At 36.0% G+C, this 21,929-nt stretch overlaps 3 protein-coding genes across 3 annotated transcripts in view; 2 read left to right on the top strand and 1 right to left on the bottom strand.

Annotated features, from left to right (window-relative positions):
• The window catches only part of LOC118744260 (phospholipase D1), a 19,575-nt gene extending 4,812 nt beyond the window's left edge, over positions 1-14,763 (top strand). Inside the window, 10 exon segments of the mRNA XM_036477154.1 lie at positions 9,982-10,546; positions 10,628-11,123; positions 11,193-11,449; positions 11,526-11,934; positions 12,007-12,111; positions 12,186-12,554; positions 12,556-13,412; positions 13,495-13,620; positions 13,680-14,259; positions 14,320-14,763. Of these exon segments, the coding sequence (XP_036333047.1) occupies positions 9,982-10,546; positions 10,628-11,123; positions 11,193-11,449; positions 11,526-11,934; positions 12,007-12,111; positions 12,186-12,554; positions 12,556-13,412; positions 13,495-13,620; positions 13,680-14,259; positions 14,320-14,421 (3,866 nt within the window). The 3' untranslated portion in view covers positions 14,422-14,763.
• LOC118744261 lies at positions 4,377-7,793 on the bottom strand. Its single transcript, XM_036477155.1, has 3 exons — positions 7,308-7,793; positions 7,013-7,175; positions 4,377-4,756 (listed from the first exon to the last, which is right to left on the bottom strand). The coding sequence occupies exons 1-3, from the start codon at positions 7,375-7,377 to the stop codon at positions 4,678-4,680; spliced, it is 312 nt and encodes a 103-aa protein (XP_036333048.1). The 5' UTR covers positions 7,378-7,793; the 3' UTR covers positions 4,377-4,677.
• A 2,492-nt stretch (positions 14,764-17,255) lies between the features above and the next one.
• Positions 17,256-21,929, top strand: part of LOC118744262 (zinc finger protein jing) — a 317,881-nt gene continuing 313,207 nt past the window's right edge. Inside the window, exon 1 of the mRNA XM_036477157.1 lies at positions 17,256-17,756. The gene's annotated coding sequence lies outside the window, so the exon portion shown is untranslated. The remainder of the gene's footprint in view (positions 17,757-21,929) is intronic.

Here is a 21,929-nt window from a genome sequence, read left to right on the forward strand (position 1 = left end):
ACATAATTTTGATAATTTTTTTTTAGAACATAATTTTAGTTATTTTTTTTTTAAATACATATATGTAGTTCATTCTATATTAAAGCCATATAAAACCGAGTTTCAAACTTTGTGCAAAATTTTATTAATTTTTGTTTTTGTTTCTTATTCAAGTCTTAGAAAAATTTTAGGTACGCAGTTTTATAGCCCATTCAATTCTAGTACAATAAAGTGAAAATTTGAAGTGGCCACAAGCTGCCGTTAATTTTTAACCTACTTCCAAAAAAGGAGGAGGTTATCAGTTCGTCGGAATATTTTTTTTTTTTTTTTTATGTATGTTACCGCTTAACTTTGGACCACGTCAACCGATTTCGATAATTCTTTTTGCATCGGAAAGGTAGTGTCTCAGAGGTGGTCCCATACTAATATGGTTAAGATCCGATCAGCGGATCATGAGATATATACATATATATTTTTTTTATATGAGAGTTGAAGTCGGTTTTTTTTTTTGCTAAAAATTACTTGTTTACAACTTCTTTTGTTGGCAGTCTGGCGCATTTTCTTACTTATGCGCATCGCCGATAGTGTGTAGCTACTTCAAACTTGCACTTTAATATGTCAGAATTTTTGTTGGAAATTTGGGTATAAATAAAAAAAAAATATTGAAATTAAGCATTAAAAAATAAATAGTCCAAACTTCTCAATATGTAGGTGTCGTATAGTTGTGATAATCACTATAGTATATGGTTGACCTTATCATGTTCACACGCTATATTATATTTCTGAGCTCAAGGCCAATTTATATGTAAGCTGACAAGACAACATGGCAGCCCACCTCCATAAAGGATTATTTAGATAAAGGTATACCTATGTATGTACGAAAAATGACGGTTTATTAGCTTTGAAATCTGATATGTGAATATAAAACATTAAGCAAAATGCAAGCGAAATTTCCCAGCTCGATTTTGAAGGTGCCATCAATTTCCTTTTATCTCAATACCAACAAATCCCCAACACCTGTTGTCATAAACATGTTAAATCAAAAATAATTTACAGCCACTGTTCGTAGTGATTCGGTAGGGAAAGTACAATGAAGGATGAAATAAATATGTATGAGTCAATATGTATGTATGTACATATGTGTAAACTGAGAATATCAGCAACAAAAATGTATTCAATTAATAAAACAAATGCGAAATATGTATCAGACAGCTCACCTTTTATCACTGATGATGATAAAAATATTGTGTCGAAAATAAAAACGAAATATTCCATACACGCTTTAACATATTAATAATGTTTACAAATACTAAATAATGTCTGTATTTCCATTTCCCTGTTTAAGGTGTAAGCCAACAAAGCAGATTACGTTTTATCATCGCAAAAAATACAGTGATTTACTTTGTATACCTAAATATCCATATTTCACTGATAATAATACGATGCTAGCAGGAAATATGGAGGCAATGCAGGATTTTTGTTTTTACCACATAACTAGCAAATAAACTTGAGGTTTTAAAAATCCTTTGCAAAAGTGTGGGAAAAAACATGCAATTCGAATTTTGGGAGCAGTGAACCACTGCGATTCAGAAAATATTAGAATTTAGTCAAAATTAAGCCATTACCCAGCTCATCATCTTCCAAGCAGCTGTAACGTTACATCGTTGATTTGAGTGAGATAAGTACTACATGAATGCCAATCGGACAATGGCTAGTTGAGTTTCCTACCCGTATAACGAGTTGCGCCTTGCCTAGCTATACGCGCTGCTTAGGCTGTCTTCAAATTAACCCACCTTCGACTAGGGGGCCCAACTGGCTACTAGCATAGCTTGCTGCCCGGGTTCAAGATAAGATACTTCATCCAGTCAGAAAGCTTAAGTGAAAAAAACGCACTCAGTTTTGTAAGGCCTCACGCCTAGTTCACAATTCGCTGCCCAGTTAACAACTACGTTTGGGTGGGTATGTAACCCATAAATCCATTCAACAAAAATTGCTTGGCCATTCGCATAAGCAACCACACGACTGCTCTTCTCTCTACTCGAACTTCTCTGGGAAGATGCTCCGCTTCACTTTGCTGTGAAAGCTCTCTCACATAGCAAGCAATAGATAAACGGGCTAGTTCAATTTCGGCGTCCAGTTCATCTAGGGCATTTACGATTGCCTCAGGAAGGGCGTTATTTATTAAAGCTCTTCCGATTTCAAGCAAGACATCCGATCTGACATCTGAGTGAAAACCCGACTCGAATTCAGATCATATTCATGTTCATATTTAATTTCATGATTCATATCCATGCTCATTAGATCGTACCGAAAAAAAATTTCGCCCTACACTCCTGGCGTAGGCAAGGCGATTTCAAAAGATTTTTTTTTTTTGCCAAACGTAGGGGCAGCCTTTTCTAAATTTTTCGTCATATCTTTGGCGTTTTCAGACAGATTTTAAAGTTTGATATATCGATGTTTTTGACTCGAAGAGACGTTTTATTTTGTTTCAAAGTTCATTGTACCCCGTTCTGGTACTTACCAACTGCATTGCGTATCATCCTAACGTACCACCCTACTGATAGTAAATTAAAGCTTACCAAATATCACTAAACTTTTGCTAAGGAAGTATTTTGAATATTCTAGAACTACATATTAAAAAACAGAACACCGAATCCTAGGTTGGCCAAAAAAAAATTCTTTTTCCGATATTGCCTTGTAATTCAGACTTAGGGGTGTATGGCGAACTTTTTTTGTTTGCTCATACTCCGAGTGTTTTTCATATTAATATTCGAGTTTTTGCATAATATTACGTATTCTTGTTCTTTTCAGAAGTTCCCACATTTAACATTATCAAAAATGTGCCTACTTTGAGTTGATTTAGATTTTTTTAAACTTAAGTAAATAAAAGATTAGCTGCAGTGATAATCAAAAAAGTATAAATAACAAGTGATTATGAGAGAATGTGTTTTTCCCTGCAGGAAGTAGGCGTGATTGATCACCACTGCAAAAATACACAAAATCGATTAATTTTATTGCTTTTCAAATTTATTAATCTACATTTATTTATCTTAATTAAATGCATTTTTTGCCTCCAAAAATATCTCAGCGCTTTTGTAATGTAATAACAAACAAGATTTTATTGTTGCTAATAAGTAAATTTTTTAGTTGATGTACAGAGATATTTTTTTCAGGTACGGGTAGTGGTTGGAAATGCCTAGCTACTACTTATTTTCTTACACTTGTTCTAGTTTAAATAACAAGTTATGACTGTTTTTTAACACAAGATTTTAAGTATAATAAATTTGCGTTTTAGAAACTGCCAGTATCTACTTTACCTGCATACAAAAATATATATGTATGATTAGCTTTGTAGTTACTTACAATAGTACAAGTTTGAAAATGGGATCATTTTTTGAGCTCCCATATACATATTCTGGCATGTGTGTATCTACATACATATGTGTATGTATTGTGGTTAAATCGCTAAACATTTTCTATAATTTTTTTTTTTATAGGGTTTTGAAATCAACTTGACCGAAGACAGCACAGTAATGTCGAGTCTAGCCATTTTAAGCCCATTCGCATAAATATTCACATATGTACATAGTGTGTATGTACATAGTGTGTATGTACATGCAAACGTATGCGCACATAACCATCATATTCGAGTCTGTTTTCCGTATGTTTGTTTACTTTTTACGGCTGACCCTAACCTTTCACCTTAAGCTTAAGAAAAGTTGTGCGGTCAAGCTCATTCCGGCAGCGGCATGTATTCAGCAGTAAAATGGTTTTATGTTGTGAACATTTTGTATGCAGTTATAACAGTTTATGTTAACGTGTTTTTGGTGGTTATAATTTTTTCTTAATATATAATTAAACTTTGTATGAGCTACAAATTTATGTGGTGCAAGGCGTTGAACTGCAATTAAGTTTGGCACTTAGAAAAATTATAGAAGTCAAGAACAAATACAAAAATACCTCAGTGAATGATCTTGTAGCGTAAATGAAAAATATTCCTTTTTTAAAGATGTAGATTAGAGAGCGAGTAATTCCACTAGAAATTGAAATGCCAAAAATGTGTGACTATATACCTTCATGACGTACATATTTTAATTCTTAACGTAATGACAAATACTTAAACCTCTTACCTTACACCTCAGTGTCACGATTCAAATCATAGTGAACTCTGATACGAAGATGTGGTTACCTTCGAATTGGCAGCTATAACTTCAATCATCATTGTGAATGTCTAATTAAAATGGTTTCAATGACAAATACCGTTATTGGGTGTGTAATTCATAGTCCTTTTAATGCCCAACTATGTGATATAAATTTGTGCCATTTAATGCTCAGTGGAAACGTCACCATCAGTTCCCACACATTGCATTAAGCTGAAGCAAGGAACACTAAATAAGTTTTTTTTAACGTGTTTAAATAACTTTCTTCGTTATGTGAATGCATTTTATTTGTTGTAGAGTAACATATGATATTGCTTTATATATTTGTATATGTATGTTTATATTGTTTTTCGTTTAGTAATGATTAAATATATATGTTTTTTTTTTTTAAATATGCTTTTTCTTAAGACTAATCATCATTATGGTATTTCTTTGGTGTGTAAGTGAGCAAAATTACATCGTTTGTACTTCTCTAAATAAATTATTATAAAACTCTAGACTCAAAATTATAGTTTATTATGCCATTTTGTTTAATAAATTAGCACTTAACGCAACAACCGGGGAAAACGCCAGGGTACGTCTTTTTATTAGTACAAGTAACGGGATATTTGGCGCAACTGGAAAAGAAGAGTAGGGAAAATAAATATATGTATATAAGAAATGTAAACAAGTTTTTATAACTTAAACTTATTTTAATAATTTTAAAATATTTTTAATGTAAAATAGTATTTTAGCAAAAAAATTTTGGGGAATATTTCAAAATATATATGTATAAGTATGTACAAACGCCGGCGATCAAAAGTGAGTGCATGGTGATTTTTGTTAAATATTTGCAATGGTTCTCAAGTTAAAATTTGGTTGTTACTATTTTTTTTGTATGCATGGATCATGCTTTAACTAAAGCCACATAAATAAGTCAAACTTCCAAATGGTATACAGAATTTAGGAAAATTCAACAAATTTTCATAAAGACTTTTTAACTTTTTAATCTACAAGTTTTAAGTGACTAAACAATTGCGCTGATTTTAGATACGTTTATTGTTGAATGTCTTCTGCAGTTTTTACCATTTATTGTAGAATAAAATCCGCAAGACCGTTTGCAAAAAATATTTTACAAAATCAACGCTAGTTTTTATAAATTGCCCTTTTTATATGAAAAACCCCGAAAAAGCCGTCAGTAAAAAATTATGAAAAGTCAACGTGATTTTCTAGCCACTTAAAAATGCATACCTACAATTTTTTTTTAGAAATTCAGAAAATATGCTTCGGAAATATTTGAAGAACTTTTTTTATATTTTTTATTAAATTTTTTTTTATGCGAAAACGACTTTTTAAAAAGAAATTTTTTTTTATATTTTTTTTTGGAAATTGATGCGTTTATGTTTATTATGAGCATGAAACGGTTTTATAAAAAATGTAAATCTAAATTTTCCTAAGCTTTGAATCTTTAAAAAAAAAATAAATAAAACAGCATTTACTTTAAAACAAAAAAGTAAAAAAGATTTTTTAAATAACAAAATTTAACTTTTGAACAAAATATTTATTTTTTTAGGGTTTAAAATAAATTAATACATAAGGCATGCATCAAAAATCTGGAAAATATACGTATGTTTATTTTATAATTAATTTTGGAATATTTATTCTCCAATCAAAACTTCGTTGAAGATTACTATTGATCTAAAACTGTTGCATTTAAGAAAATATCAGCTATTAAAATTAGAAAATTTAAAAAACGAATTCAAAATATTTTTCCAAAAAAAAAATACAAAAAGTTTTTAACCTTATTGCTCAATACACTGTAGAAAATAACTGAAAATTTTTTACAAAAACCATTTTACCTTGAGAAAAAGTATTAAATGTGTTTAAAATTTTTTAGACATTTTTACGGAAATATATATGAAATCAATATACATATAAGTATGTATATTTTTTGGAGCAAATAAAATGAATATATAATATAATTAAATTAAGGACTTTAGAAGCAAGATATAAGGAGCGGAGTTTACAACCAAAACCTTAAAATTCCTTGAACGATTTTTGAAAAAAATGTAATATTGAAAAAATTAAAAAAAATCATGTCGAGGCATTTAAATGTATTGAAATTTGGAAATAATAAAACAAAAATCAGAAAAGTAACAAATTTTTGAAAATATTTTCAATAAAGTTTAGTATAGAAAACTTCCAGTCTTACTGCCAATTTCACCAGAAATATTTTCCCTTCTGTCAGTTTTCATATTGAATTCAAAGAAAAAAATGAATTTCACTTAAATTGCCTTAATGGAAACCGGCTATTAGAAACTATGAAAGGAGTAAATTGTATTTATTAAGACTTAAAAATAAAAACAAAGTAATAACTTTGAAAAAAAAACAAGTATTGCAATGAAATTAAAAGGAAGTTGAAAGATATTAAAATAGGTCACATTAAAAAGAAGTTAAAATATTAAACATAGAAAAATCATTGAAAAAAGTATTTCTGGAAAATTACTCAAAGAAAATATAAGAGACGCAGTTCAGAAAATTAACTGCTAGTTAAAACAAAAAATTCAAAATATTTAACCGGAGTTATTTGAAATTTTCATTTAGATTCCACTAACTTCTTTAATTTTTGGAATATTTTGTTTGAAATTTCAAAAATCGAAAGTTAAACGTACACTTTATTACCAATATTGATGTAATTTATGCGTTCCACTTGAATGACCTAATACGAGTAAAACAGACACTTCAAAATCATGGACGCTAAATTTGAAAAAAATTTCAATAATTTTTTGAAAGAACTGGACATTTTTTTTACTGTTTTTTAAAGTTAAATTAGATGCACAAAAAATCTTCCTTCTCTATCAAAAAAATAAAAATAAAAATTTCTTCACACTCACTCTTCCACTTCGGTTTTGAAATTCTCCGAGCAAACGGCACGCTTCACACACTTTCCATCTGCGCTAAAGTCTACATAGTCCTGTCCCTGTTTCAACAGCGGCAAATACTTCAGGAAGATCGTTTCACCCTGATTATTCCGATACGAACAAACTGGTTCGCTGCCTGCAATTTGAAATGGTATTACTGATTTTTGCTTTTTAAAAACTACAATTGAATCACAGATAAAAAAAAGGATGCGCCAGTTTAGATGTATGTATGCCACCACAGGATATGCGAAGGAGGAGGCATACTTACCGGCGTCAACGCCAATGGCTAGCAAGCCAGCGAACAATAAGAATGCCAAAGTGATTTTCATATTGAACATGTTTTTGGAATTTTTTTTTTATAAAATTTCAGCAAAAACTATTAATTTCACTTTCAAATTTCTCTTGCAATTTTCCGTTCACTATTTATTGCGCAATGCAGCGCACTTTCGCTACCCGCTACACTTACACTGATTCCGAAAATCTAAGTCAAATGCGTTTTTATATTCACCATTCAGCGCAGACATTTGCCATTTGCAGTTTGTGCCAGTTTCCGAAAAAAAGGAAATATGTCTACATACAAAGTAATGAACAAATATTTAAGTATTGCAATAAAATGCGAATAAACAAAATGAAAACAGTTATGCGCTGAGTACTTAATGCAAGACTTGAGAATTCACTTCGAGTTAACGACACTTGTGATTAGATCAGAACATCCGATTTAATTTGCTGTGAATTTGAATTCTGTCTGCTGCGGCCAGCACAATAGTTGGAGGCATATGTAAGTACATACGACTTATGTAAATATACATATGTACACCTTATATATGCAAATAAGTACATGTGTGTTTTGGGTACTTATGTTCTTGCATTCAGTATTAACTAGTTGCGCTCTAGCGTTCAACTATGTAGCTGTCTAGTGATTTAGCTCTGACTACTCAAAAGATGAACGGAGATAACCGCTGTTTTACTTGATATTCTCGTGGGAAGCGGCTTTTTGAAAAAGTTGGATGCACTGTGGAAATGCTTTTCAGGGTCAATTTGAAATTAAATGCGTTATGGGTGCTCACTTTTGTTAGTGGAGCTTAACAATTAATTTAAATATTTACATGAAATGACGTGAGTTGAGTCAGCTGACAATGGAGAAGTTATGTTAGTCGAAAGGTAGATAATGGAGTTGTTTTGAGAGAACTGTACTAGGAGTGTCCATTTTTTCATAATTCTTATGACAAGCATCTCGGTGAATAATTAGATACACTCCCCCTAGAGCCAAAGTATTTTTGAATTAAATTAAATTTATTAAAACTAATAAATAAAATAAATTTAGAATTTAAAAAGAATAAAATGAACATAAACCCAAAAAAAAATCTTTTTTTTTTGTTTAAATTAAATGTAATATAAAAATTTCTTCTGAAAATAATAGAATTAAAAAAAGAAAAAAATTAAGTCAAAAAATAGGAAACTAGTAGGTACTTCAAATCTAAACAAAATTAAAAAAATAATTTCTTTATTTTTAAATAAAATATAAAAATTAAAAAAAGTAAATAATTTAAAAAGCAAAAAGAAAAATAAATGAAATTGAAAAAATATAATTTTTCTAGACAATAACATCATAACATTAAAAGAAAATTAAATTAGGAAAGAAAAAAATAAACTAGAAAAGCAGAAATACATAAAGTATATTACTAAAAATTAAATGAAATTAAAAAATATGCATGTCTCTTTATATTCAATAAAATCTAAAAATTAAGTGTTACTAGACACAAAGAAAAAAAATTCCGCTGTGCGAAGACCCCAACTCGGATCTCTCGAATGTTAGGCCTGCGCTTGGCTCACACGGCCATTGCGACCATTATAGCTACGCGTGCTAAATGATAGGCAAGTGCTTTCTCTCAAAATAGCTTTTCACCACGAGTGGTGAATGAGAGAGCTTTCCCAGCCAGCAGAGAAACTTAAATATTAGCGACAGTGCGAACAGGAAACGATTACAATTTTCGTTCATTTTCGTATCGAATGGAAAATTCAATGAGAAAATTAAAAAAAACGCACACTTTAGTGGAAGCACGGATCGTCAAAGTATCCGAAATGGAATCTGTAAACGGACAAAAATCCGCATTTTATCCACTTTTTTCCTTTTTTGAATCCATATTCAGATTTTTTCGAAAACCTTTTTTTTAGGCAAATGCTTACGAAAGACTTATTAATATCTTAGCCAGAATCTTTGTCTGATAGGCAAGCCGCAATTAGATCTCCTGCTCACGGGGTGTTAAAAATTAGTTGGACGAGGCGAAGTTTTTTGGTCTCGACCCAAACCGACGAGCAGGTTTTCACCAACCTGAATACTAATACCTGTCTGACATCATCTCAACTGAAATCCCATATATATGATATATCAGAAAGAGAGTGTATTTTCGTGCAAGCAAAGAATCACTAGATTTGCAATTACTTCTCTTCAGTCCTCTCCGGACGCTACTAAAGTGGAGTTGTTCGACTTGTTGCCAAATAATTAAATATAAACTATTTTAGTTACTCTTGGTGTTAGACAAGCATTTGGCCTCGCCTTAGCGGACGATCTCAGGTAATGATGGCGGATATTCGGTTAGAGGCACTTATGTCTGGTTTAGAGATTTACGCTGATTGTGGCTTCGCGTTTGCTCGTAAGTTTAACCAAGCCTTGAAACATAGAGGTAAAAAAGGAAAAAATACCAACCTACTTGGCCGCCAAAGTGAATTTTTCAAGTGTATCAGTTCTGATCGCGTCATTCGAAATTCGAAACTGCGATTACAATATTGTCTAATAGATTAATAATCAGTGTAATTTTCATACTCAAACTACGATTTGCGTCTAAAAAGGACAGGCTTACTATTTAGAAGCTTACAATTGAATATTATATTTAAAAAAAATTTATACACAACCTTTGAATTGTTTCTTCTTCTCTTTGCAGACGAATTCATCGATCGTGAGACGGGTATCGCGAATCCTGCGCTTGTCTACGATGAGCTAGACTATCCCCATCTTTATTCACAATTCGACGGTGGCGGCTCAATGATGACAAACGATATGGATCTCCATCAACCACGCGCTTTTTCTGCCAACGCCACCGATAGTCTCGATAGCGAGAGTAGAAACTACACTGCCGATGATTTAGAACGAGAGGAGGATGAGGAGAAAGGTACGCGTTGCGTGCCGGACTTCCAATTCTCACTCGTCGAATCGGAATATGACGAAACGCTGGCGTTTCCCGATTCCGTGACGATATTGTCGAATGTTGGCGATAAACCTGTGCTGGTGCAACGCAAAGACACCGACGACGATGACGACGAGGACGATGAGGAGGGCGCTGACGCATCGGCGGGGCAACCAGCAGAAATACCATACACATCGATATACGGGCCGAGCGTGAAATTTAATTCCTTCCAACGAAAAGTGTTCATACCCGGCACTGAAATACAAGTGCGAATAATCGACAATGAACGCAGTGTAACGACGCATTTATTGAATCCAAATTTGTGAGTACATTCATATATACATTTATGCTCAGGGCGCGACAGTTTTCGATCACTTAATCCCTCTCCTTTTCGGTTCTCTAGATACACTATTGAACTGACGCATGGACCCTTCACGTGGACCATCAAACGCCGCTACAAACATTTCAATTCGCTACATCAACAACTCAGTTTCTTCCGTACCTCATTGAACATTCCCTTTCCGATGCGCAGCCATAAGGAGAAGCGCGCAACGCTTAAGAAAGCTGCCATACAAATGGCCGATGAGGCGCGCCTAAAGTCCCTGCAGCAATCGCAGACGCAGACAATGGAGATGGAGACCAACCACAAAGTTCAATACACTGGCAATATCAATGGCAATCCGGTTGATACGTTGGCGGTGGCGAGCGCCAGCAGCAGTCCTTTGGCAACGCTGGGGCTTATGGGGAAAAAGAAAAAGAAGAAACGAAAGCTGCCGCGTTTTCCAAATCGCCCGGAGTCGCTTATAACAGTCGAGTCACTGCCGCTGCGCATAAAGCAACTTGAGGATTATCTGTACAATTTGCTGAACATCAGCTTGTATAGAAATCATCACGAAACGGTGAGTAAGAACGCGCTTGTGCTCTAAGTTTTAAGAATATCATGCTAAATATCGCATCTGCTCCAACAGCTGAACTTCGTCGAAGTCTCAAATGTCTCCTTTGTCTCTGATCTCGGTATCAAAGGTAAGGAGGGCGCTATACTTAAGCGCACAGGCTCAACACGTCCCGGCCAGGCAGGCTGCAATTTCTTTGGCTGCTTTCAGCAGAAATGCTGCGTGCGCTGCAGCTTTTTCTGTTCGGATGTGCTGTACGGCAAGTGGCGAAATCGCTGGTTCTTTGTAAAGGAAACCTTCTTCGGCTACATACGTCCCGATGGTGTTATTAGGTAAAACCGCGCATAGAGTAATGATATTGACTGGAGTCAACATTTCAATTTGGTTTCCTATTTCCCGCCCCCACAGATCTGTGATATTATTCGATCAGGGCTTCGACGTCTCTACCGGCATCTATCAGACGGGCATGCGCAAAGGCTTGCAAGTGCTCACCAACAGCCGTCACATCATACTCAAGTGTTGGACGCGCCGGAAGTGTAAGGAGTGGATGCAGTATCTTAAAAAGACGGCGAATAGCTATGCGCGCGACTTCACCTATCCCAATCCGCATATGTCCTATGCGCCAGTGCGTTCGGGTATACAAGCAAGTTGGCACGTGGATGGGTCCACATACATGGGCGCGATAGCGGATGCGCTCGAAGAGGCGAAGGAGGAAATTTTCATAGCCGATTGGTGGCTCAGTCCAGAAATTTATATGAAACGACCAGCGGTCGATGGCGACTACTGGCGGCTGGACAAGATACTGCAACGGCGTGCGGTGAGTTAAGAGAAGCAGTAATAAATTCTATTTTTTTACGCATATAATTGTTCTCTCTCCCTTCACACACAGTCGCAGGGTATTAAAATCTTCGTGTTGCTTTACAAGGAGGTCGAAATGGCTTTGGGCATAAATAGTTACTATAGCAAACAGAGGCTTTCCCACGAGAATATTAAGGTGAGCAAATTATAAATATTATTTGGAGCCTATGCTTGATTTCAGCTTCAACGTACTATTTTCATTTCCCTCAGGTTCTCCGCCATCCTGACCATGCGCGCGCAGGCGTGTTCTTCTGGGCGCATCACGAAAAGATTGTGGTCGTCGATCAGACCTACGCTTTCATCGGTGGTCTTGATCTTTGCTACGGCCGTTGGGATGACTATCGCCACCGTCTCACAGATCTTGGCAGCGTCTCCACCGCCTCGGCTTCCGGCAGCACGCGTCACCTTACCAGCTTTTTTGCCAAAGACGATGGTGACTCTGCCTTTGGTTCGCAGAAGTCTTCGCGCAAGGAAACAAGCAATGTGAGCACAGATTTTCAGAAAAGAGAGCAGCTAACCGTCAGCTATGCAGAACCAGAATTTGAGGAGGTCGAACTTCGCACGCTCTCGCCGGGCGAAAAAACTCGTAATACCTGAGCTGCTCTCATCCACCGTTGACGAACCGGTCGCCGTCGAAGGCATGAAGCTAAACACGCCCGAGTTAGAGCGTAAGAATGTGTTGGAGAAGATTACCACCAATGCGATGCGCAAGGGTAAAGACCTGGTGAGTAGGCTAACAATGACCGAGCAGGAACGCGCTGGAATGGGCGACAAATCGCCAGATGTGCTGAAAGATCCCAAACAGCTGGTGTTCACCATAGACGAGGTAGAAAAGGGGCGTCTAGGCGGGCTGGAGGATCCAACACCTTTCCAAACGCAAATTCTCAACGACTATTACGGCCAAGCGAAGTACTGGTTCGGCAAGGACTATTCCAATTTCATACTGAAAGATTGGATGAATTTAGATGCGCCGCTGGTCGACATCATTGATCGATCATCAACGCCACGTATGCCTTGGCATGATGTGGGCATGTGTTTGGTGGGAGCGGCGGCGCGTGACGTGGCGCGCCATTTCATACAGCGCTGGAATGCTGTGAAGCTTGAGAAGATGCGCGATAATGCGAACTTTCCCTATCTAATGCCAAAGAGTTACACCAACATCAAACTGAATCCGAATATTGTATTGAAGCGACAAAATCGGGTAACTTGCCAATTGCTGCGTAGCGCTTCTTCATGGAGCTGCGGCTTCATCGAACAGGATTTGGTGGAGCAGAGCATACATGACGCTTACATACAGACAATAACGAAGGCGCAGCACTACATCTACATCGAGAATCAGTTCTTCATCACAATGCAGCTGGGCGCGACGGGCGCATATGGTAATGTGCGCAATCAAATTGGCGAGACACTGTTCAAGCGCATAGTAAGAGCGTACAAGTGAGTATGAGTAGCGTTAGGGAGTGAGAGATATTCTTATGATTTATTTATATATTATTTCCTGCAAACGTTTCGCTTTAAGGGAGCGCAAAACCTTTCGCGTTTTTGTGATCATTCCACTGCTGCCTGGCTTTGAGGGCGACGTTGGTGGCAGCACTGGCAACGCGGTGCGAGCAATCACGCATTGGAATTACGCGTCGATATCGAGGTAAGCAAATATCGGACTTGAAATTGGGTGCATAGACTTTATTTTTTTCCCTCACACAGAGGCCGCTCTGCGATACTCACACGCCTCAAGGAGGTCGGCATTAGCGATCCCGGCGAGTATATATCCTTCCATAGCTTGCGCACAAACTCGCAATTGAATAACACGCCCATTACTGAACTCATTTATGTGCATTCAAAGTTGTTAATCGCCGATGATCGCGTGGTAATTTGCGGTTCGGCAAATATCAACGATCGCTCGATGATCGGCAAGCGGGATTCGGAAATCGCTGCGATCATAGCCGATGAAGAGTTCGAGGACGGACGCATGAATGGCAAAAAGTATCCGAGTGGTGTATTCGCGGGCAGGCTACGCAAATTCCTATTCAAAGAGCATTTAGGTCTACTTGACCCCGATGCCGATCGCATGCCAATCGATGTAACCGACCCGGTAATCGATCAATTTTGGAATGGCATGTGGCGTCGTACGTCAACGCGTAATACAGAGATATACGAAGAAGTTTTCAAGTGCATACCTACCGATAAGGTGAAGTCGTATGTGGATTTGCGAAAATATCAGGAAGAGCCGCCGCTATGCAAATCAGATCCGGAGGTGGCGGCCAAGCGGATGGCAAATATTCAGGTGTGTACTGATTTTAATACTAAATGTACGCGTATATAATTAGTGTATCCACTCATTTAGGGATTCCTAGTCAATCTTCCATTGGACTTCCTTGACAAGGAAGTGCTGACACCGCCTGGTACCAGTAAAGAGGGACTCATCCCCACCGCCGTGTGGACATAGTCTGAGCTATGCATTTTTACTGTTACATATATGTATTTGCTAAAATGTATTTATTATAAATTTTTTAAGAAATCGGTAATATGCAGAAGAGTTTAAAGTGCTTTATTAGCTGTTAAGCATAGCGTATGTAGGATTATTATTGGTTTTGTTAAGTAAACATACATTTTTATTCTTAAACCATAGATCTTTATTTTAAGTTTGACTAGGCTCTATATTTTAAACAAATAGTTGTTGCAGTATTTAAGCATTTGATAATCTTTTACAAGTGTCTATTCCATTGTATTTTACTTGTCATAGATTGTAATAAAATTTCAAATATACATTAAAATCTAAAGAAAAATTTAATATTTTATATGAAAAATTTGAATTTAAATATCGTCGTTTAAAGTACAAAACCGCGTATCGTGGCACTTGTGCCAAAAAACATATTTTTTGATCACCGGAAGCTCCAGGCATCAAGCCCTTATCTATTCGTACTAAAATATCGATACTTAGATATAAGAAGAAGAGATAATTAAGGAGAGAACCGTTTTGAAATAAGACAAGTTTACTCTCCTAAAAAATTTGTGCAAGCGCACATATGAGGCTTTGCATTTCCTTGATACGCGATTTTGTACTTGAAACGACGATATGTAGCTGAAAAATATATTCCGACGAATTGATAATCTCCTCCTTTTTTTGGAGTCGGTTAAAAACTGAAGAACAATCTGAACATTTCATAGTTTATGTTTAGGTTTAAACATTCATCGATATCGATATCAGTTTTAATTTCATTTGGTATACGATTCCAATTCATGTTTTGGATTTTTTTTATGATATCGCAATATTGGATTTCAGCAAACGCAAGTAAATATGTTTTGTTATGGAAGTCTTTATTATTACTAGTACTAGGTTACGCATCGAGATACAAATCGTGGTCCGGTTACAGGCTACGTGTTACTACTACTACGTAGCGAGAGTCAGTTGTCACCTCCTAGAACAACTCCATGTTAAATGCGACAGCAGAAAGCATGGGTGGTAGAGATTTGCGAGGTACCGGTATTCGACTCCCGAACTCCCGACTAGTGCTTTCCGCTGCAGGGTACATATGTATGTATCTATAAACATACACAGTATGAATTCCTATGTGAAGCAATTTGTGAATTAGATTCCGTGTACTTTCATACATATGTTTTAAAAACAAATTGAATAAATATGAATTATTAAACACAAATATTTATGTATATACACTTTTATGAAATTTAGAACATTTTAGGTGCTGGAAATAAAAGGTCCATTCAATAACTTTTCCAGTAAGTACTTGGAGCGAGAGCGTAAGAGAAAAATAGAGAGTAAAATTGAGAGCGTAGCATATTTTGGGTTGCCCTAGTGATAACACATGGATTCAAAACGCCTACTTCTTCAACCAGTTCGTGGAGTCTTCGAGCCTTAGCAACTGCCCGTATTCCAAAGTTTGCAGTTGCGCTTAGATAGTTTAAAAAATCATATTCCAAGGAAATTCTGCCTTTTCCTGCATAGTACAGGGTAATCGCAGAAAAACCGCCTGATTCATTCAGGCTCTACACGTAGCAGCTCCTGCAGTAGTCATTATGGCTGACCCCCAGGCGTTCTGCATTGAGAATGAAAATTTCTCTTGATCTCCTTATGCTCCATTTAGGCCACGTGAGCTTCGTTTTATTGTACATTTCAGCGCGTTCCCATCTGGTATCCGCTTCTCCAAGGAAATTTTCCTTTAAGGTTCTGGTAAACTATGAGAATAATTCTCATGTGAATAGGAATTCACTCTCACTCTAACCGTATAATAAGTAATTAGAAGGGATATTTACAATACGGTGAAAAAATCGTAGGTGGGCGTGGCTATTGTCCGATTAAGCCCATTTTAAATACCAACCTACCCTGGATGAAGAGCAGCCTACGTGCCAAATTTCGTTGATATATCGAGATATGGCGTAAGCGGACGAACGGGAAGACTTTCTACATAGCTTATGTAATCGACTTATCTTTTCATTGAACATAATATTGTTTAACATAATTATGTGTATTTATTTGTAATAATTTTAATTTTAAATATACATATTGGATCTACAACAGAAACCACATAAACAAAAGTCTCTAAACTAAAGCAGAAAAAATTAATCAAACTTAGGAAAAAGTTATCATCGAAATTTTGCAAGTTTTAAGTCACTAAAAATTACCGTTGAATTTTTAGATTTTTTTTTTTGTGGTATTGAGCGTAGTCATAATCACAATAGTGATGCGCCGGGTTTTGTGACTTTGTTAGAAGGGGAAAAAGTTAATCAAAAAAATATAAATCCTAAATGCTCCCCTAAATCGTATTTTAAATTATGATAAAAGCCGACAGTTAGATGGCGCGCCAAATGCATAGGTAAGAAGGAGCATTCCACAGTACTGCCAGTTTTATTTTGATAAGCTCCCCCTCCCCCCAACAGGCTACAAACAAAGCGAAAAAGGTGTAGAGAAGTACTATACACAAATAAAAATGTATCCAAGAGAATAAAGAGAGAGCAAGTTTTAGCGCACTCATCAAAACAAATCCATATGCACATCAGCAAGTATGCAAAAGCAAAAGGTAAACAAAAGCAAAACAACTACAAATACACACAGTCAGGCGTGCAAAGAAGCATCTATGGGGAGCGACAACAACAAGAGCTGTTTTTACTAAACAGGTAGAAACGAAAAGTAGAATGCAAAGCACAAACACACACACACACCCACACAGGCATGCTTGCAAACACAGCGCTCGTGTCCATTCGCAACAACAAAACCATTGACTCTTGTTTGAAAGAAGGGGTTGGGGTGGGGGAGCAACTTAGCGCCAATCGCTAACGACTGCAACAAATACATGCATATTAGCGTACTGGCTTCGGCAGCAGGCAGCAGAGAATGCAGTAGAAGCAGCAGCAACACCGAAATCGAAACGATGCAAAAGCGCGCTTGCCTGTTGGATGGGTCAGTGCGTCGTCTCGTTTCGTGTGGATAGGAGTCGAAGTGAATTGGATTGGCAAATATCGAGTAGAGTATTTTATGTGTGTCGTGCGAATTTGTTTGGTGAAAAAATGCCATTGAACGGATAAATGCATAGAATTTATACTTGAACATAAGTATTTATGATTAAATTTTGTATTAAATGATTGAAAACGATTTTCAAGTGTGCAAAATGTGTGCGAAAAAAGTAAAGTTGAATGATGTGAAGAATTTTACGAGTGCGTGAAAAGGAAATTAAGTGACACGAAGTGGGCAGCAAGTGCATGGACAAGCAGCGGGTAGCTGGTACAACGAGTTCATAGTGGAGCGAACAGAGTGCGCTGGACAAGGTAATGAAATGTTGAAAATTTTGTAAAGTGACAAATGTTTTATGTGAGAACTGTGTGAAAAAAATTGTGCAGGCAGAAGATGGTGGACAATATTCTAATTAGTAGAGATTACCTTGATTAATAATCAATGCGGCTGCTAATAAGCATCAAGTGAAGGTAACGAGTGAGCTGTGTTTGTGTATGCAAAGTCAAAGAAGTGCGAATAAAATTTCAATCTTGAGTTAAGGAATGTGTGGATACCTAAAACAATTTTTGTTTAGTTATTCTAAGGTTTTTGATGAAACCCGTGAACGTAATTGCAATTTTACAGAGCCCCAATATTACCATATACATGCATACATACATAAATATGTATGTATCTACATTCAATGTGTAATTTTTTCAAGCGATAAGCCACTAAAAAAGTAGTTGAGAAAAAATACAAACATACGAAAGTACATAAATACTAAGTACATATCTAGCTTTGTATGTACATATGTACATATATAAATGTTTGTAAAGGTGGCATGAAGCGATGACTTCTTTACTGGTATACATAAAAGTTCGCGTGTTACTATCAAAATAAGCATCCTTGTTGTTGGACTTGTAGGCATGTATGTAAAGTTGTTCTCGTTTGTGTCGTTGCACTTTTATGTTTTGCAAAGAAATAATCAAAAACAAAAATTTAAAAGGAAATAAAAACGCCAACATTCCCCCCCGGGACACAGTGGTAGAAATGGCTAATCTGGCGGCGCGTTGATAATAACTTTGAAAAAAATAACAAATTTTTGGGTGTAATATTTTTTTATATATTATTGTGTTTGTATGTTTTGAGGGATCAATAATATTAGAAAATACATGATTTTCGACAACTAGCAACTTGTTTGGTTGGTACTGGTTTACTGTTTCAAACTAAAAAAGGATGCGTTTTGACTTGGACATTGTACATAAAAAACGCAAAAAATTGCAAAAACCTGCACTAAATTCCTCAACTTGACATAAATAGATCATACTAAAAACAAACAAAATACCTGTCGAATCCACCAAACTTTTATTCGACATAAGATTGGGTTACACATGCTAAAACACTTTATCAGAAAGGACATTTTGTATCACGACTAAGCACTAAAACCTATAAGCACAGACCACAAACATGTATATTTTTTTTATTTAACACACATACATAATAATTTCAATTAAACCACTGATCCAAATAGAAAGTTAGAAAAATAAAATTTTTCTGTAAACAAAATGTGTACTGCAAAAAGCGCGAAAATAAATAATGCACTGGTTGACAGATATGCTAAGTTTAAACGCTTATAGCTGGGCAAATATTGGAAGCAAAAAAAAAAAACAAAAAAAAAACACCAAATATGGTGAAATTCGAAAATTTAAAATTTCACTAAACCGCCGCCAAATTGACCACTTCTCCCACTGTGCGGGATGAGAAAATGCCGGCCAACAAGAGAATACCAATAAGCAACAAGCAAAAGCAAGTCAGTGGCAATGAAATGTTTGTCAGGAAATTAGTTACATACTTCACTTTGAATGCATAGTAAGCAAACAACCTGTCACAAAAGAACAGTAATAATAATGCAAAATTTGTGATATACATATGTATGTACTATACTATACATGCTTGTATGTATGTACATATGTACTACATGTGTACATAAAAGAGTAACTAATTTTGCGAAAGGAAGCAAGTTGGAGGTAACCAAATAAAGAGGTCTGCGCCAGCAGTGTTACCGTTGTGCGACTAAAGGGGCAATATGACCCGTTTTAGGCGTCAATACCCTTTGACCCGAAAATTTGGATTTTTTTACCCTTTTCCAAAATTATGTGCGACTTTGCCCCTTTTCAGAGATTTTGTTTTAGAACCATGCTATTAAAAAATATTTCCTCCTGTAAGTAGGAAAAATGCACCACTTAAAACTTTTAAAGGAAATTCAACTCTTCTTTCAGCAACTCGATTTCTTTATTTTGTTTAAAGTTTGTCCCGCTATTTTCTTCTTAAATTTAACATCGCAACGTTCTAGCAGCGAAAAGAACTTATAATACATGTAAATTTGATTTTGACTTGGGATCTCAGACTTTTTTTACTAGTAAAGAAAAGCAAATATAATATGGTGACCCTTTATTTCGTCAATCAGCCCTTTTTTGCGGCTTTCTGAAAATTCTCAACGGCAACACTGTGCGCCAGCTGAATAGAGGCACGAACTCGTTGGGCTCGATTGCTGATAGAATATGTATGTAGGTGCAGATGTATGTTTATATGTAGTATAACCAAGCAATACATGCACATTAGGGCGGGTCAATTTGTATGGGAGATTTTTTCGACTAAGCGCGTATAGTACAGATGGATTCTACGTGTAATTCTAAGCAAATTTGCCCAAGAAAGCATGGGTTAAATTGCGAAAATAAGATTATTAGCAAATTTGCTTAGAATTACACATAGAATCCCCCTGTGCTATACGCGCATAGGCAAAAAAGGGTACCCGCCCTAATGTACATATGTAACCAGGCAAAATAAATGATAAATACCTATGCGACTATGGAAAGCATGTTTATTGTATGTATGTGTGTAAATATGTACATACCTACCCAGTAAAAAATAGAAGCAACCAAAGATTAATCCTACATCGCATCTTTATGAACAGTGGCTGGCTCCAAAAATGTCGGAGCCTAGTGTGTTTTATACCTGCAGGTTCTGCAATTCACTTCCGAGTGAATTTGAGTCAAGTTCGCTTTGATGTCAAATTGGCAGGGGTTTAAATTCACTCGAAAGTGAATTGAAGAGCCTGCCCGATAGTTCCTTTTTCAGCTTGTTTATAACTAGAGGACGTATGTCCCCTTTTCCGGATTTGATCTACAAAAGTCGTTGGAAAAATTTGAAAAATTGGTATTTCCACTCTTATTTTCAATTTTTCAAGCTTATTTCGCAGACTGAAGACATTGTCGCAGAGAACCAGGATTTCTTTTCTAAAATAAGGGATCAATAGTACCTTTTAAGACCTATACATTTTTCATATCAAACAAATTGTGTTTTTCGACCCGCCCTAATATATGTATGTACATACATATCGCACGTTTAAAACTTAAGAGAACCGATTCAAATCACAAAAAAAGAACAAAATAAATTTAATGGAAAAATTTCCAATCCCATTTTAATAGTTTAACTATGATTTTTAAATATTTTTAACAAAATTTTTATGAACGAAATTGAAAGTTAATGAGTTTAAGAACAAAATAGTGGTAAGAACCGTCTCAACCCCACAAATGAAAATATAAAATTTTCATAAACATTTACAAAAAGTTTTCTAAATTTAAAGCGAAAATTGAGCTACCAGAAAGGTCTTTCTTTTGTACATATGTATGTACCACCGCAATTTCTAAAAATATTGATGTAGTTTCTCCTAAGTTCGATCGTCTAAGGCCATTTGCTAAATAAGTGAATATTAGTGTTTTTTTCTTGGGAATGCAATGGTTTATAGTGGGGCTTCTAAGTACGGAGTTACCAGTTGCTAGACCATACTCAAATTCTACTAACACATCCGCGTTCGCGCACCAGGTACTTTGGGTCACGCCAGCAAGAGAGAGAGAGTTTTAATGGGGCCACTCTGATGTATTGAGTCTAAAAGTCCACTGAAATCTACAACGTCCATTCGGCACGAGGAGCGGCTGACAAAAATTGCTCTAGTTTCTGGTTGTTCGGAGTGCTTACCAAGTAACAACTAATTTCAACTATAATAAACCCCAGCTGAGCCCCATTTCCTTTGTTGACGACCTAAGCAAAGGTTTAAAGGACTATGATTTGAAAGTATGCACCTAAAGTGTGCAAATCCATCGGGAAAGTGCGTCTGCCCGGGTGATTGATGTACCCACGAAAAGTTCAGTTGACCTCGCCGACATTCAGGAAATGCGACGGACTGGAATCAATTGGGGACTTTCGAGGCCTACCACAGCTACCATGTAAAGGAGCAAAAATTTCCTGTGATGAAAAGAGAGATTTTAAACTTTTCTTTGAGTGCTTGAAGTGCACCAATGAGCGCTGCGACCGCGAGATTTAAAAATATGGTTTCAAGGCCAGAAGGAATTTCTGAAAAATCAACCACGGCAACCTAGTAGCCAATGTCCAGAACATACTTAAATTATGGAGGGCACACTTTTCCACCCTGTTGATCTATAACAGAG

This window comes from Rhagoletis pomonella, unplaced genomic scaffold (assembly GCF_013731165.1).
Source record: "Rhagoletis pomonella isolate Grant_MI unplaced genomic scaffold, Rhpom_1.0 Rhpom_scaffold_00008, whole genome shotgun sequence".
Classification (NCBI taxonomy): Eukaryota; Metazoa; Arthropoda; class Insecta; order Diptera; family Tephritidae; genus Rhagoletis; species Rhagoletis pomonella.